This window comes from Hyperolius riggenbachi, chromosome 1 (assembly GCF_040937935.1).
Source record: "Hyperolius riggenbachi isolate aHypRig1 chromosome 1, aHypRig1.pri, whole genome shotgun sequence".
Lineage (NCBI taxonomy): Eukaryota > Metazoa > Chordata > Amphibia > Anura > Hyperoliidae > Hyperolius > Hyperolius riggenbachi.
This window is the reverse complement of record NC_090646.1, coordinates 459,980,055-459,993,919: the sequence shown is the minus strand read 5'-3', so window position 1 is coordinate 459,993,919 and position 13,865 is coordinate 459,980,055. Positions and strand designations below refer to the sequence as shown.

The following is a 13,865-nucleotide window of genomic DNA, read 5'->3' as shown; positions in this document are numbered from 1 at the left end:
TAGCTTTGTTTTTTGTACAGTTCAGCACATGGAATACAATCAGCAGTGATTTGCATGTATAGAAGCAGCACTCAATCCCACTGTAGATAGCTGCTGCATTATGCACAGAAAGTGGAACACATAACCAGGATGTAAAACATTTCAAAGATCAACATAATGAAATTGATGCAACCTACTTTACAGTAATCAATGCCAATTAAATATAGATTTTAAAGAAGAATTCCATGAAGCATTGCATAAAAAAAACTCCCTTATAAAGTATATCTGTTTTTTGAAATTCAGTTTTAAACACTTTTGTTCCCTTTTCTTGGAATCTATTTTGAAAACTCCCTTCAATATGTTTTTTCTACTCCTGAAACCTTGTTTTTTGTTAAACCGTTTCTGTCTTTATTACAGGTTTTCTGCTATTCAAAGAATTTTGCACAAGTGACATTGATGAAGGGGTTCCACAGCTCAAATTTTATGAGGAGGTAAGCAAATGTACTTTTAGATGTGCAATCATTGTTTCAAGGGAGGTACCCATATGCAGACATGAGTAATAGCCAGATCCACAGTGTTCCAGACTAGTTGTTTGACTATACACACAGTATCACCGCAGCAGATCCAGCCAAGTGTACTAATGGAAAATTACTGGGCGATTTCTGATCTTTATATTTTATTAAAATTAGAACTGTGGTAGGAAAACATTGTCCAGGACAGCTACTCACATTGCAGTAAGCAGAGGGCCTCGGGCCCTTGAGGACTAGAGTCAACATCCCTGCTCTAGACTCATATCACTGATTTTGGTTGAGATATGTGTTTCAGGTAATTTAAATTACATTTTGAAAGATGGGTAAGATAAGTAATTAACATGAAATTCTAAGAGGAAGTAGTAGTGAGTATGTCTGCGCAGGATCAGCCTAGGGTTTGGAAACAGAGATTTATAAATCTGGTATAACCTTTCAAGGGCAAAAAGTCAAGACTTTTCAAAATGAGTATTAAACATTTTCTTCCTCAGCCACACCCTCCAGGTGTCCTCGTTAGGGGTTATACCTTATAATGTATCTTTTTGGTAGAAGTCAATAATTACATATGTATTATATAAGGGTATATCTGCGATCAAGAGCATAATCCGTAAGCTCCCAAAGTAATGTCCTCCAGATAGACTTCTCAGATAACTTGTATCAACTTCAGCGCTGTATGTATATAAACCTCCACCACACCCATCAAAGTGGAGGCTTACCGAAGTGTAGCAAGACCAAAGTTATAAGGTCTAAGCTCATGATATATCGCCACCAGGCAAAAGCAATAGTCTCCTCCTCCTTTGCTCCTGGGACCTTCACATGCATACAGACCAATCAAAATCATTGATTGGTTTACGCTTATTGCGAAACCAGTAGGTGAAAGTGACCCGTGGACCAGGTGACTGTGCCCATCGTTATATTCATTGAGGTGAGATGCCTCTGTTGGGTCCCTGAAATATTTATACCAAACAATAAGTGCTTGACAACGTGTTTTGCAGGCTTTACCCACCTCCTCAAATCAATGATACCCAAAAGCAAGTTCCTAGTTACATAGTTACTTTGGTTGAAAAAAGACATACGTCCATCGAGTTCAACCAGTACAAAGTACAACTCCAGCCTGCTCCCTCACATATCCCTGTTGATCCAGAGGAAGGCAAAAAAAACCCCACAAAGCATGGTCCAATTAGCCCCAAAAGGGAAAAATTCCTTCCCGACTCCAGATGGCAATCAGATAAAATCTCTGGATCAACATCATTAGGCATAACCTAGTAATTGTAGCCATGGATGTCTTTCAACACAAGGAAAGCATCTAAGCCCCCTTTAAATGCAGGTATAGAGTTTGCCATAACGACTTCCTGTGGCAATGCATTCCACATCTTAATCACTCTTACTGTAAAGAACCCTCCATGTGCAGATCATGTCCTCTAGACCTTTGAGAAGGCCTAGGCAGGGCCGGTTTAAGCAACAATGGGGCCCCAGGGCAAAATAAACCTGGGGGGCCCCCCAACATATACCCCGGAACAAAAATCGGCATTAGGGGACCTTTTTTGCAGCTGGTATAGTCAGGGTGTGAAGTCCCAATCGGTCAAAGCTCCACATTCTGGCTATCCCAGCCTGCATGGGGGACAAGGGGTTAAAAAGTTTCAGGAGGGGGGACCCCACATAATTTTTTTTTTTTAAATTCCCACACTCTAAACATAAAAAAATTGGTAAAATAGGAAAAAATGCCAGGGATCTTCATACAGCCATATTGCGGCTGTATAGCGATCCCTGGCCAAAGCGCTGCGGCTGCGTATAGACCCCCTGGAAACCCCGTCAGGAAATTTATTGCGCTTTCGTTTGATGCATGTAAAATTACACTACCGTTAGGTTTGCTACTAAAAGTGACATTTACCGCATTTAAAACTATACTTTTTTCCTTCTAAACTTTAAAATCGATTTTCTCAAAAACTATAAGGTCTTTTTGAAAAATAGTTTTTTCCTCTTATTCCTAATGATCTCCTTAACATATCCTGCAAATTTAGGGTTTCTAGCATTTAAGGTGGATTTGCTATTAACCATTAAAGTCGACAGGTTTTTAAATGTGTTTTTTTTTTCCTTTGAAACTTTAAAATCGATTTTCTCAAAAACTATAAGGCCGATTTGAAAAATTGTTTTCCTCTTTTAGCCACTGGGGGCCCCTACAAGCTCTGGGGCCCTGGGGCAGCTGCCTCCTTTGCCTTAATGGTAGCGCCGACCCTGGGTCTAGGGACAAAAAGCTCATTCGCCAAGCTATTATATTGCCCTCTGATGTATTTATACATGTTAATTAGATCTCCTCTAAGGCGTCTTTTCTCTAGACTAAATAAACCCAGTTTATCTAACCTTTCTTGGGAAGCGAGACCTTCCATCCCACGTATCAATTTTGTAGCTCGTCTCTGCATATGCTCTAAAACTGCAATATCTTTTTTGTACTGTGGTGCCCAGAACTGAATTCCATATTCCAGATGTGGCCTTACTAGAGAGTTAAACAGGGGCAATATTATGCTAGCATCTCGAGTTTTTATTTCCCTTTTAATGCATCCCAAAATTTTGTTCGCTTTAGCTGCAGCGGCTTGGCATTGAGTACGATTATTTAACTTGTTATCGATGAGTACTCCTAAGTCCTTCTCCAAGTTTGATGTCCCCAACTGTATCCCATTTATTTTGTATGGTGCTAGACCATTGGTACGACAAAAATGCATGACTTTACATTTGTCAACATTGAATTTCATCTGCCACGTATGTGCCCATATAGCCATCCTATCCAGATCCTGTTGCAATATGACACTATCTTCCTGAGAGTTGATGATTCTGCACAATTTTGTATCCTCTGCAAAAATAGCAACATTGCTCACTACTGCATCTACTACTGTAGATCATTAATAAATAAATTGAAGAGCACTGGACCCAGTACAGACCCCTGTGGGACCCCACTGCTAACACGTCTCCCATTTTGAGTACGATCCATTGACCCCACCTTTTTGTTTTCTGTCCATTAGCCAGTTCCCTATCCATGCACACAAACTCTTCCCCAGTCCTTGCATCTTTTGCACCAGACTTCTGTGTGGAACAGTGTCGAAGGCCTTTGCAAAGTCCAAGTATATCACATCTACAGCAATCCCAATATCCATATGGTTGAGTATTATTAATATTATTGATTTATAAAGCGCCAACATATTCCATGGTGCTGTACTAAGTAAGAAACAAACAAACACACGGGGTACATAATACAGACAAATGGTATATACCAATATACAAAATACGAATTGGTGACCAAATACAGAATTGGTAATTACAGTGGCAAAAGTAACATGATGAATAAAATGTATAATGAATTCCAAGACACAGAAGTGTGAGAGAGCCCTGCCCTTGTGAGCTTACAATCTAAAGGAATAGGGGGAAACAAGAGGTGAGGTAGTATACAATAAACATACCTAGAGGTAATGGCCCATATGCAATTAGCTTTTTCACCTGTGTTTTCTCCTGAGTGATATTTTCAAACTTGTCAATAAAATGCATTTTAAACCGACAGCAGGTAAATACTCAAAATAACTTTGGTAGTACTTTGTCACCAACTTTTTGGTTCCTTTTCAATTGCAGAGTGCTCAAAAGTTATTTTAAATTGAAAATGAAAAATTATCTCCCAGGAGAAAACGCAGGTGAAAAAACAATTGCATATGGGCCAATGTGTTTTACGATATCTAGTAGGAGTGCAGAGAAGGATATGAGCACCTCCGAGAGCCCTCTCTCATAGGCGCTCATATTGTTCTCTGGCAGGAACCGTATGCCCAATTGGTGGTTGCAATCTGCTTTGACGTATTGCACTTTCGGCTCCTGTTTTTCTCTTTTGTGTCTCCTTCAGTTCCTGGATTGTCTGGGTCCATCCCCCTTTCAAACGTCAATATACACTTCCCACTTCAGTTTCCCTTTGAATCTGCAAGGTTTTCTTTAACACATATTTACTATGAATACGTTGACACTCGCATTTTTATTCAGTGTGTACTGTAACTTTATTACGGTATGTGAAATGACATATATAGGCTATTCTTCCAGTTCCTGTATATTTCTAATGCAAGGTAAATACCCTGAAGATACATTTGACTTTATTCTAGTGGTAGGTCAGTATCAACCGTGTTTTGCAATTATTTCACATTTTATTTGACAAGGATAAATCCACCCAGAATGATTTATAGTGACCTTCTATGTTCTGCATGGATACCATTGTAGCTGTATGCTAGTACATATTTTGGGCTGTACGTGACCTCTGCTTCTGGAGCATCCAGTCTACCAGCCTTGGGAAATTAGATTCATCTAGCCTAATGTCTTCCGCACTTTATTAAACATAAGCTGTTCTGTGTATCCGTGAACACAATAGGCAGAGAATGGAAAGCAAGTTCATTAGTGTCCAGCTGATTATTATTGCACTGGGTATCAATAAAACTGGCTAAGCAATGTGCCAGCTATGATATTGATTGCAATTTTCTGTTAGTCTATTAGTGGTAATTACAATGCAGTCTCAGGTCTTCCCGATTCGTAGGTCTTCCTCCTACATAATGAGTTTACATTGACTCGGAAAATGGAGGAATCTGTGAAGGGCAGAATTAAAACCAAAGCTGACTGATTTCACATTTTCTAAACAAATCCATGGAAATGTTCAGTTAAATGTAGCTTTTCTTTTAGTAGAAATTAATATTTCCGAAACTGCTTGCATCCTTAGGTACATAAATGCTGCTTTTATTTTTATCTGCCACCATACAACTTGATACACACCATAGAGTTTGGTTGCACAAAGCAATCATTCCCCCATACAAACAAGGCGCTGGGCTCTCTGCTGAGCTGCTAGAGCTGCCCTATAGGGAGGGAGGTTGATCACCAGCAGTAGGGAATTTCACATTGTGTAATCTGTACAAGCAAAAGAGCCTGATTGTCTTAAAAGTGCTGGTCTAGGCTGTTTTGCTGCATATCATGGGAATCTAGCATATAGACAACTGGCAGGTACTTGTATTATCAATATGGAACAAGATTTTTTGTAAAGAAATTATGCTTTTGCTTTCTTCTTTATATTTTAAAATTTTGATTGGCTGATTAAAGGTGCCCATTATCAGTATAATTGGTGGTGAATTATCATCTTTAATAAGATTATTCAGATTACATTGTATGTTACCAGAGCCCCTGGTAGATTAATCCTAATCTATCACATTATTGGTAATTTCTATTCCATCAGTTTGGCAATGTTTTTTCATAGTTATGTTGTTGGTGGATTAAATACTATCTTTTCTTTCGGTCTGAATTATCGTATTGAAAAAAAAAACAATCCCAGTGATGTACTTCCTGCCCAGGACCCTGTGGCTGCACTGTGGCGCGGGGTCATATTAAGCCTCATATCTGCGGTGCTCACATCACATCAAACATCCAGGGTAAAACCAGCCCTAAGCCTGTATGGAGAGGTGCACTGCTACAGCAAGCACAGCTACACAAAGGATTTTTGAGTATTGCAGTGCAGTTTCAGAGGCAATACTATGTTCATTTTACAGTAATCACCATATTGTTTTTAGATATATATGAGGCCTTGATCCTTCCCTGTTCACCAGCCACTGCTTGTTAAGGCACTCTTGTGTATTTAATGAAAAATAACGCAGCCTGAGAGTTCTATTTCATATCTCTCTCTAGAAAAGAATTGTATTCAGAATTTTCCTTTTTCAGTTTTTTGGTTCAGTAGCGCTTTCATATCCCTTCCATTTATTTATCCAGCATCCTATTGTTTCTCTCTAAATGTGTATAATGCTGTGATGCACTCCACTATCTCTAGGTCATTCCTATTCTGGCACATGCTTTGCTATAGTTTGTTACAAAAGGTTCAAGCTGGATATCTTTGAAAGTACAGTACTTGTTATCTCTTGCAGTTTACTGTCAAGTGAATAGCTTATCTTAAAACCGATAAATACCAGAGTGGTTATGCTGCCAAAAGCCAGTACATTTACATTTGTAAGAAAATAGTGGCGTTTTTATGTAGTTGTCAGTATTAGCCGTAGTAGTTCTAGCATGCCACCCTGCCCCTTCCAGTAGACGTTTCTTGATGGCTGCCTGTTGTAGACATAACAGTTTGGATGATGTTTGGCCCTGTAATTTTACAAACTACATGTCAGGGCTGCATTTTTGTTTTGTGCTTTGTGGACTAGTATGAATTCTGAAAAGCTGTTTGGTGAGATAGGCACTGCCGCTGAGTGTGATTGCTATAATTGGCACTAGATCTGTTATAGCATCAGAATTAAGAGAGCTCTGAGAACAGGAATTTTCCCAGGCTGCTAGGGTATGATCCATTACATTGACAGTTGCAGAATTAATTCTTACACTTCTGCCTTTTTTTTTTGTGGAAAAAAAACCCAAAAATGATAAAATACTATCCAAACTGTTTTCATCTTTTTTACTGCATTACAGCACAAGATAAAGGGCTTCATTTTGTGCTTTACCTCATCCAGACTGATTCAAGCTACATGACCGTTTCAATGGCTAGCTTGATCTGTGTGGCCGCTTATTACATAGGGATGATCTGTAAAGGTGTCTATATTTAGGTCGATTATTGACCAAGAGAGGTTTGTTTAGTTTTTCTGCAAATAGTGAGCCATGACCAAGTCTTTGTACACTGACAAATGGCCTTTAGTTAGCAAACAGCCAGTACTGAGGATGCAGTCATACAGATTGGTAACTCCTTATATGAACTCTTACGCTGTTTTGGCTTTGGGTGGCCAGACCTGCTACACATTGGGACAGTCCCAGCCAGGGGCAGTGACAGCCAGTTGAGCCCACAAGTGTCAAAATTTCAGGGATTCTACACAAGCACTTTTTTCCTGATGTATATACAAATATACTACCAATGTTTATCAGTTTTGATTTAAAATAAATATTAGGAATGATGTTAGTGTTTCTAGACCTTTAATTATTAATATTATTAAAGCATCACTGGTTTTGGAATTGGAAAAAAAAATGCAGTGGCCCCTTGGTTGCCTGGATACAGTACTCAGCTTATGCTTATAACTCTGTTTGCAGATCACTACTCCGTACTTTTAGCTAATTTCATTTCATATCAAAACTGTAGACTGTTAAACTGCCCATACATTACATCAATCGATTAAAGGGAACCTAAAGCAAAGGCTGCCATATTTATTTCTTCTTAAGCAATAGCAGTTTCCTGGCAATTCAACAGCCTGCTATCACATTTGTGTAAAAGTCTACATTTGAGTCTGAAGCCTCTTTTTATTGGCCGGTTATATTAAGCATTAAGATCAAAGCTGATTTGCTGCAACCCCATGGCAGAACGAGGTATTTATACCCCGAAAATCCCGGGGGCAAAATTCCACGGCTTTCCAGGTCGTGGATTTCTGCCCAGGGGAGGCAGAGCTTTGCGCTGTAGCTCTGCCTCCAGTCCAGTCAGTCTCTTCAGATCTCCACTTCTCCTCGCCCCTCTCAGTGAAAGAAGACTGAGAAAGGCGGGGAGAGGCAGAGATTGACTGGAACTGAGGCAGAGCTACTGCGCAAGGTTCTGCCTATTCCAGGAAGGATCACAGAATTTTCCCCGGGAATTTCAGGAGTATAAATACATTGTTCTGGCATATCGGCTATGATCTTCATGCTTAATATAACTGGCCAATAAAAAGAGGTAATTTTTATGGCTTCAGACTCTCTTTAATGAGATCTTTAACCACTTGCCGACCGCCCACTGTCAGGAATCGGCCCGCGGCACGCCTGTGTATACGGTTCCCGGCTGCGGGTTTGACCAGATCAAGCGGGGGACAGCCTTATTCAAGCTACAAACAAGGCTGTGACCCCTAAAAAGCTCCTTACTGCCACCACTAGCGGTTTGCTAGACACGTTCACTTAGCTGTCGAGTGCTCAACACGCAGTCTGCGTTTTCGTATTTGGTTCAGCTTTGCGCTTAGGCCGAATACGAGAACGCCACGCACCCACACACAGTTGCAATTTTACACGGTAGTGAAGCAAAACCACTAACGGTCATTCCGAACGATACTGTTGGACTTCCCACTCGGCTGTCGAGCGCAGAAGTGCCCCATACACACAATGCAATTACAATTTCATATTGTAGTGTTGCTCAAGCATACAATTAGGCATGGACTTATAAATAGCTACACTGCAGTCTCCTCTAGGCTATGAGTGTTAGTTTAGTACAGCAGAAGTCAAGCTTATTAAATAATAATTTAATAAGGGGACAGCCCCTGATGAGTCACGCCCACTGTGACGAAATGCGTAGGGCAGAGCTAAGACACGCACGCTACCAGGCAAACTACAGACACGGACGGAACACAGGCGTGGAGGCGGAAAGGTCCGATCGCCGCTCATGGAGATGTGAGATATGCTGTTATTAATTCTCTTTTTGGTACGCTGATTTTAATTGGGGCCGCCGAGCCATATTAAACAAACAGTTTTACGCTATGAGGAGGTCCTTTTCTCTTTGCTTTTAGACTCTGGATGGTTATTGAGTGATACGCTTGGCATACAAGAGACTATTTGGTGAGCAGGGAATCAAAGGGGGGAATGTCCCCATCCTGCATGCGGTGATAGCAACCTTGAGCACAGTGTGATTTGTATTACGCACCAGGGTGTACTGTGCCCAGAAGTTACCCGCGATGGTCTCATTGTTCTTTTCCTCCTAGGGTCTACCAGTAAGAAGGATCCACAAGGATCGCGCAGCTGCACTGAGTGAACGTTTATGGGATAGTTAAGGCGTAGCGAACCTGTTACAAAAAGCCAATTTCCTTCTCTTAGCCTCTATTACCAGAAAGGATGAAAGCCATCATGTTAAAGAATCTTCATTGCTCTTGCAGTGCGGAAGGAGAGTAGGGACCCTCAGGAAAAAATAGAGGATTGCAGTCCAGTAACAATCTTATTGGGGAAATGTATATATCTGGCTTTCCCCTACAGGTGTTTATTGTATTGAAGCCCGCAATTCCAGTTTTGTTTTGTTTTTTTTGGAATACAGTATTCTTATTTGTACTCTTTGTGCAAATAAATGTTGTATTTGTACTACTTTTTGGGGGGTTTGTGTGAAGTGGGTTAGAACCATCTGTGTATTTGCTATAGTTTGTATATCATTTTTGCCTCTGAGAACTCTTGAGATAGATTCTGTTTTTATTTGCTGACCGCTGGTGCTTCATGGGTAAACTGGCATGCATGATGCCTTGTAACAAGTTAGGTGCTTTGTACCCTTGAATTAATGAATATTACGAAGTGGCAGGAGGATGCATCTGACGTGCCGTATTCATTATGTCTCCTTTTCAGATAAAAGAGTATGAGAAGTTGGATTCTGAGGAGGACCGCCTTTGTAGAAGTCGACAGATTTATGACACGTATATTATGAAAGAGCTACTATCTTGTTCACATGTAAGTATTCTCTTTCATCTTTCTATCTTATAGGCAGAATATGCTTAAAGCCAACTTTGGGTCTCCCAAGCATTTCAAACACGGCATAGTGAATAATTTTGCCTCGTTTCAGCTTACTTCTTCAGATTCATGGTGCTAATGTGAGGAACATTGTGTAGTGTTGGCATACTCTGTGTTTGATTTTCTGTGTGACATACTGAAATAGATGTTCAGGTTTGCAGTCAAGGGTCCCTGTCATCCTTGAATGTGCGTAAATTCAGGCTATAGCCTCCTCCCTTGGCTCTGTATTTGAGGGGAACTAAAGAATAAGTGCAGCTGTAAATAAAACTACATTATAGACTTTGCGGCAGTTTGAATGTAGCAAGTTTGCAATAAAACATAAAAGGAGTTGTCTAAAATCATTCCAAGGCATATTTACAGTTTACTGACACTAATTGATAAGAATGACAATTGTAGGACAAATCAGATTGTCTTGCAATAAAGTAATTACTAAGCAAACAAAGTAGAGGAAGTTTCCTGCTTCTCCCTGCATACAGAACAAAATTTTCAGCATTGTTTACATGCTTTTTTTTTTCTTTGAAAATTTTTATTGGAAAGTCAGATTAAACTAAAATATACAGACACTGTTGAAAAGCATTAAGTGATCTAATAGAGACCATGATATGGGAGCATTCAAGTTTGCTGTCAGTCAGTGGATTAATCCAGGTGTTAGAAATGGGTAATAAGGTGTAGGATGATATAGTTTTAATTAGTTATATAATCATGCCTCATGTAATTACCAGTGATAATGTATATATATATATATATATGTTAATACATATGGCATAGTGCCCATTGCCAGTAGTTTTAAACACTAATAATGGCATACGTAAATAAGTCTGATGTTAAATATCCACTATTGATCCTATATTTGATACTATTCATCATCTCTAGGGCCCACTCAACAGGCCAAAACCTGACTATGTCTTGAGCCGGAACTCTTTGAGGCTTGATGCAAATAATAAGAGTGTGTGTTATGTAAACTATTGAGAGAATCTCTGTAAACTTACATTGGCTAACGGCCAGGACTCACTAGCAGCGCTTTCTGTGCTCATGCTAATCGCCGGCGACTTGCAAATCGCTAGGACAGTGGATCCCTATCAGACGGATTTCATTACAGCACTTGCCATTTGTAGGAATCCCGAAAGAGCTGCCTGCAGCATTTTCGGAGCAATTGCGATGGAAAGGAATGCAGGACAAAAATCACATTCCTTCAAATCAGTGCAAAAATCGCTTTGAAAAAGTTTAACAAATCACAATTGCTTAGCATTTGTTGTAACACTATTTTTTATTAGTTTTAAATAAAGGTACACAGGTACAAGATATCTTGTCGTCATAATGATGAAAGTTGTTGACAAATTATATCGTACAAACTCATGTCATGATAACTTAACAAGTGAAAAGGTAATGTCCATAATGGAATGCTGATCAACGTAGGAAAGATGGAGTTAAAGTTCAGTCGGTAAGATCGATAAAGAGAGTGTAGTTTCTTGGACCTGTTTGTGGAGAGAAAGCAACACAATACAATACACAAAAACCTATTAAGGTAGAACAGCAATGGAACAAAAGTATTTATTCTATTGATTAGCAAGATGCTTTTTCTTGTTGTAGTTGTGAATGCTGTCCAGCAGTCAGTATGTTTGTAATTTACATGTGTACGGTAATTTCAGAGGCCTCTGGCTTCTTAAAATAAGTCATTGAAAATTTTTTGACAAGTGCAAGTGTTTGTCAATTCGTGTCGGTTTGCTGTGTTTTATTTGGTCTGCCCATGGGTAGTATTATAGGTTTTACAGTTTACTTTTTTCTGATTATGCCTTTCAGGTAATTACTTTCTGCTTCTTTTTAATCCTTAGCCTTTTTCCAAACAAGCTGTAGACCATGTCCAGGCTCATCTCGCAAAGAAGCAAGTGCCCCCTACTCTATTTCAGGTAAGAATTAGAAAGGCTGAAACCTAGTGTAACTATAATTTACATTTAGTATTGTGCAGCTTGTGTTAACGTTCCTGAAATATACATTTAATTTAAATCTTCATTATATTAGAAAATAACTGAAAAATAGATGAAAAATAAAAGTTCATAGCAGTAGGATAATGGTCTTCATAATTGAAAAGTTATCCTTGTGTAATCATGAGCGATATGCACTGAACATAGGCTCATAATGTGCATAATCAGACACAACTTACAGTGATGTCTGATTCCTTCACATTGACCAAGAAATAGCCAAGCTTGATTTGGGATGAATAGGCAAGCTTAATTGGGATGAACTTCTGACATAGATCCCTATTACCTGCTTCTACCTTGTTACCCACTACAGTCACTGTGCGTTAAGTGATGTGGAAAGCTAAGACTATGGATTGTCCGGCACTATTACTCCTTCCAGCTAGGTGATGCTGTTATGTGCGCTGCAGTGTGCCTTCCCCAGCCTGGCAGGGTATGCTGAGTGGTGCAGGGAGCTGTCATATTTACCTGTTCTGGGCTTCTGAATAATCTTCTCCTCTTCATTCACTCACGGCACTGCACTCTCGGAATCCTCTTCTGAGTTCATGAGACATTTGATCCTACCCCAGGAGATTGTGTTAGCGTTGCAGCGATACATGTTGGTAAAGGTGGGGATGTAAGGGACTGTTCCATCACCCCTCTTCTACCACGGGAGGTGCTGCAACGCTGACACCATCCCCTGGGGTATGATCAAATGTCACATCATGTGATCGGAACTCAGAAGAGGATGTCGGGAGTGCAGCACTGCGAGTGGATGAAGAGGAGAAGCCGATCCAGCCTGCCAGAACAGATAAATATAAATAAGCTCCTCACGCCACTCTGCAAAGCTGCATTAGGCAGCAAAATGGCATTTGCCATTAGAAGACGCCCTGGCGGATTATCTATCTCGAGATAATGTGTGCAGAGCTGCTAACAGATTAATGGATAGGCTGCCTTCTAGCTACTACTAAGTAGACTTGGCAGCCAGAATGGTGTGACCACAGATTTGTTAACAAAGGAAGACCCAACTCTTTGAATTGAAATAGGAAACTTCTGTAAGGGATATTTGGATCCATATAGGGATGTTTCATAAAACTGTATGTTAGGTTTTTTTTTTATTTATTTATTTATTTTTTTTACTTTTACACATCAGCTGTGAGTGGTATCGTCACTGATCTGAAATTAAGCACCTGGGTCACACATATGGATTGCAAGAGAGGTACTATGATGGCCTATAGGGGAGTAATGTGCCCCTGCTTAGGCTAATTTCCACACAGAGGATTTTGAAACCCTGACAGAACCGCTGCAGAGTGGAATCTGATGATTTCACTCATCCCTGCTCAAAGTATGTTGCCTTGCCATTTAAAACATCCAAACATTAAAAAATATATATTTTCTGGAAGGGAGGCTTCCACTAACCACTCTATAATATTTTTATAATCTTCGTTTAAAGGCTTATTATGCAAATACATTTTCTTGTGGGTAGGCTGTTTAATGGGTTCTACAACCAATGGATCAGTATAAGTAACTTATCAGAAGCCCCTGCATGTGGCTGGGAAAGGATCATGATCTAGAATGGGACAGGTGAATATAGTATACTCATCCAGCATTCTCCTCCACATGCCCAATTCTTTATTGGTAGTGTATGGCATTGAGGCAAGAGGTAAAAGTGACACTGTAAGGGGAGCATTCTGGGAGGATGGACCAAATGACAGAAGGTGCTATAATGGAGAGAACTCTACCCGGAGCTACTATAATAAAGGCACCATGAGGGACAAAGACAAATCTGAGAATTCTGACATGAATCAGTATATTCAAGCTCTTTTGAATGTGGGAGTGCTAAAACGGATGCATTCGAATGTAGAGTACTAGAAAACCAACAATGGCTTTACAATTGGGATGGTACTATTATCCACTTAACGACCGCCCC

At 39.9% G+C, this 13,865-nt stretch overlaps 1 protein-coding gene across 5 annotated transcripts in view; it reads left to right on the top strand.

Moving 5' to 3' along the window:
- Positions 1-13,865, top strand: part of GRK3 (G protein-coupled receptor kinase 3) — a 377,292-nt gene that overhangs the window by 230,303 nt on the left and 133,124 nt on the right. For all 5 annotated transcript variants that reach the window (XM_068239010.1, XM_068239034.1, XM_068239019.1 and 2 more), the window contains exons 3-5: positions 397-470; positions 9,819-9,920; positions 11,813-11,887. In XM_068239010.1, coding sequence (XP_068095111.1) covers positions 397-470; positions 9,819-9,920; positions 11,813-11,887 — 251 coding nt within the window. The remainder of the gene's footprint in view (positions 1-396; positions 471-9,818; positions 9,921-11,812; positions 11,888-13,865) is intronic.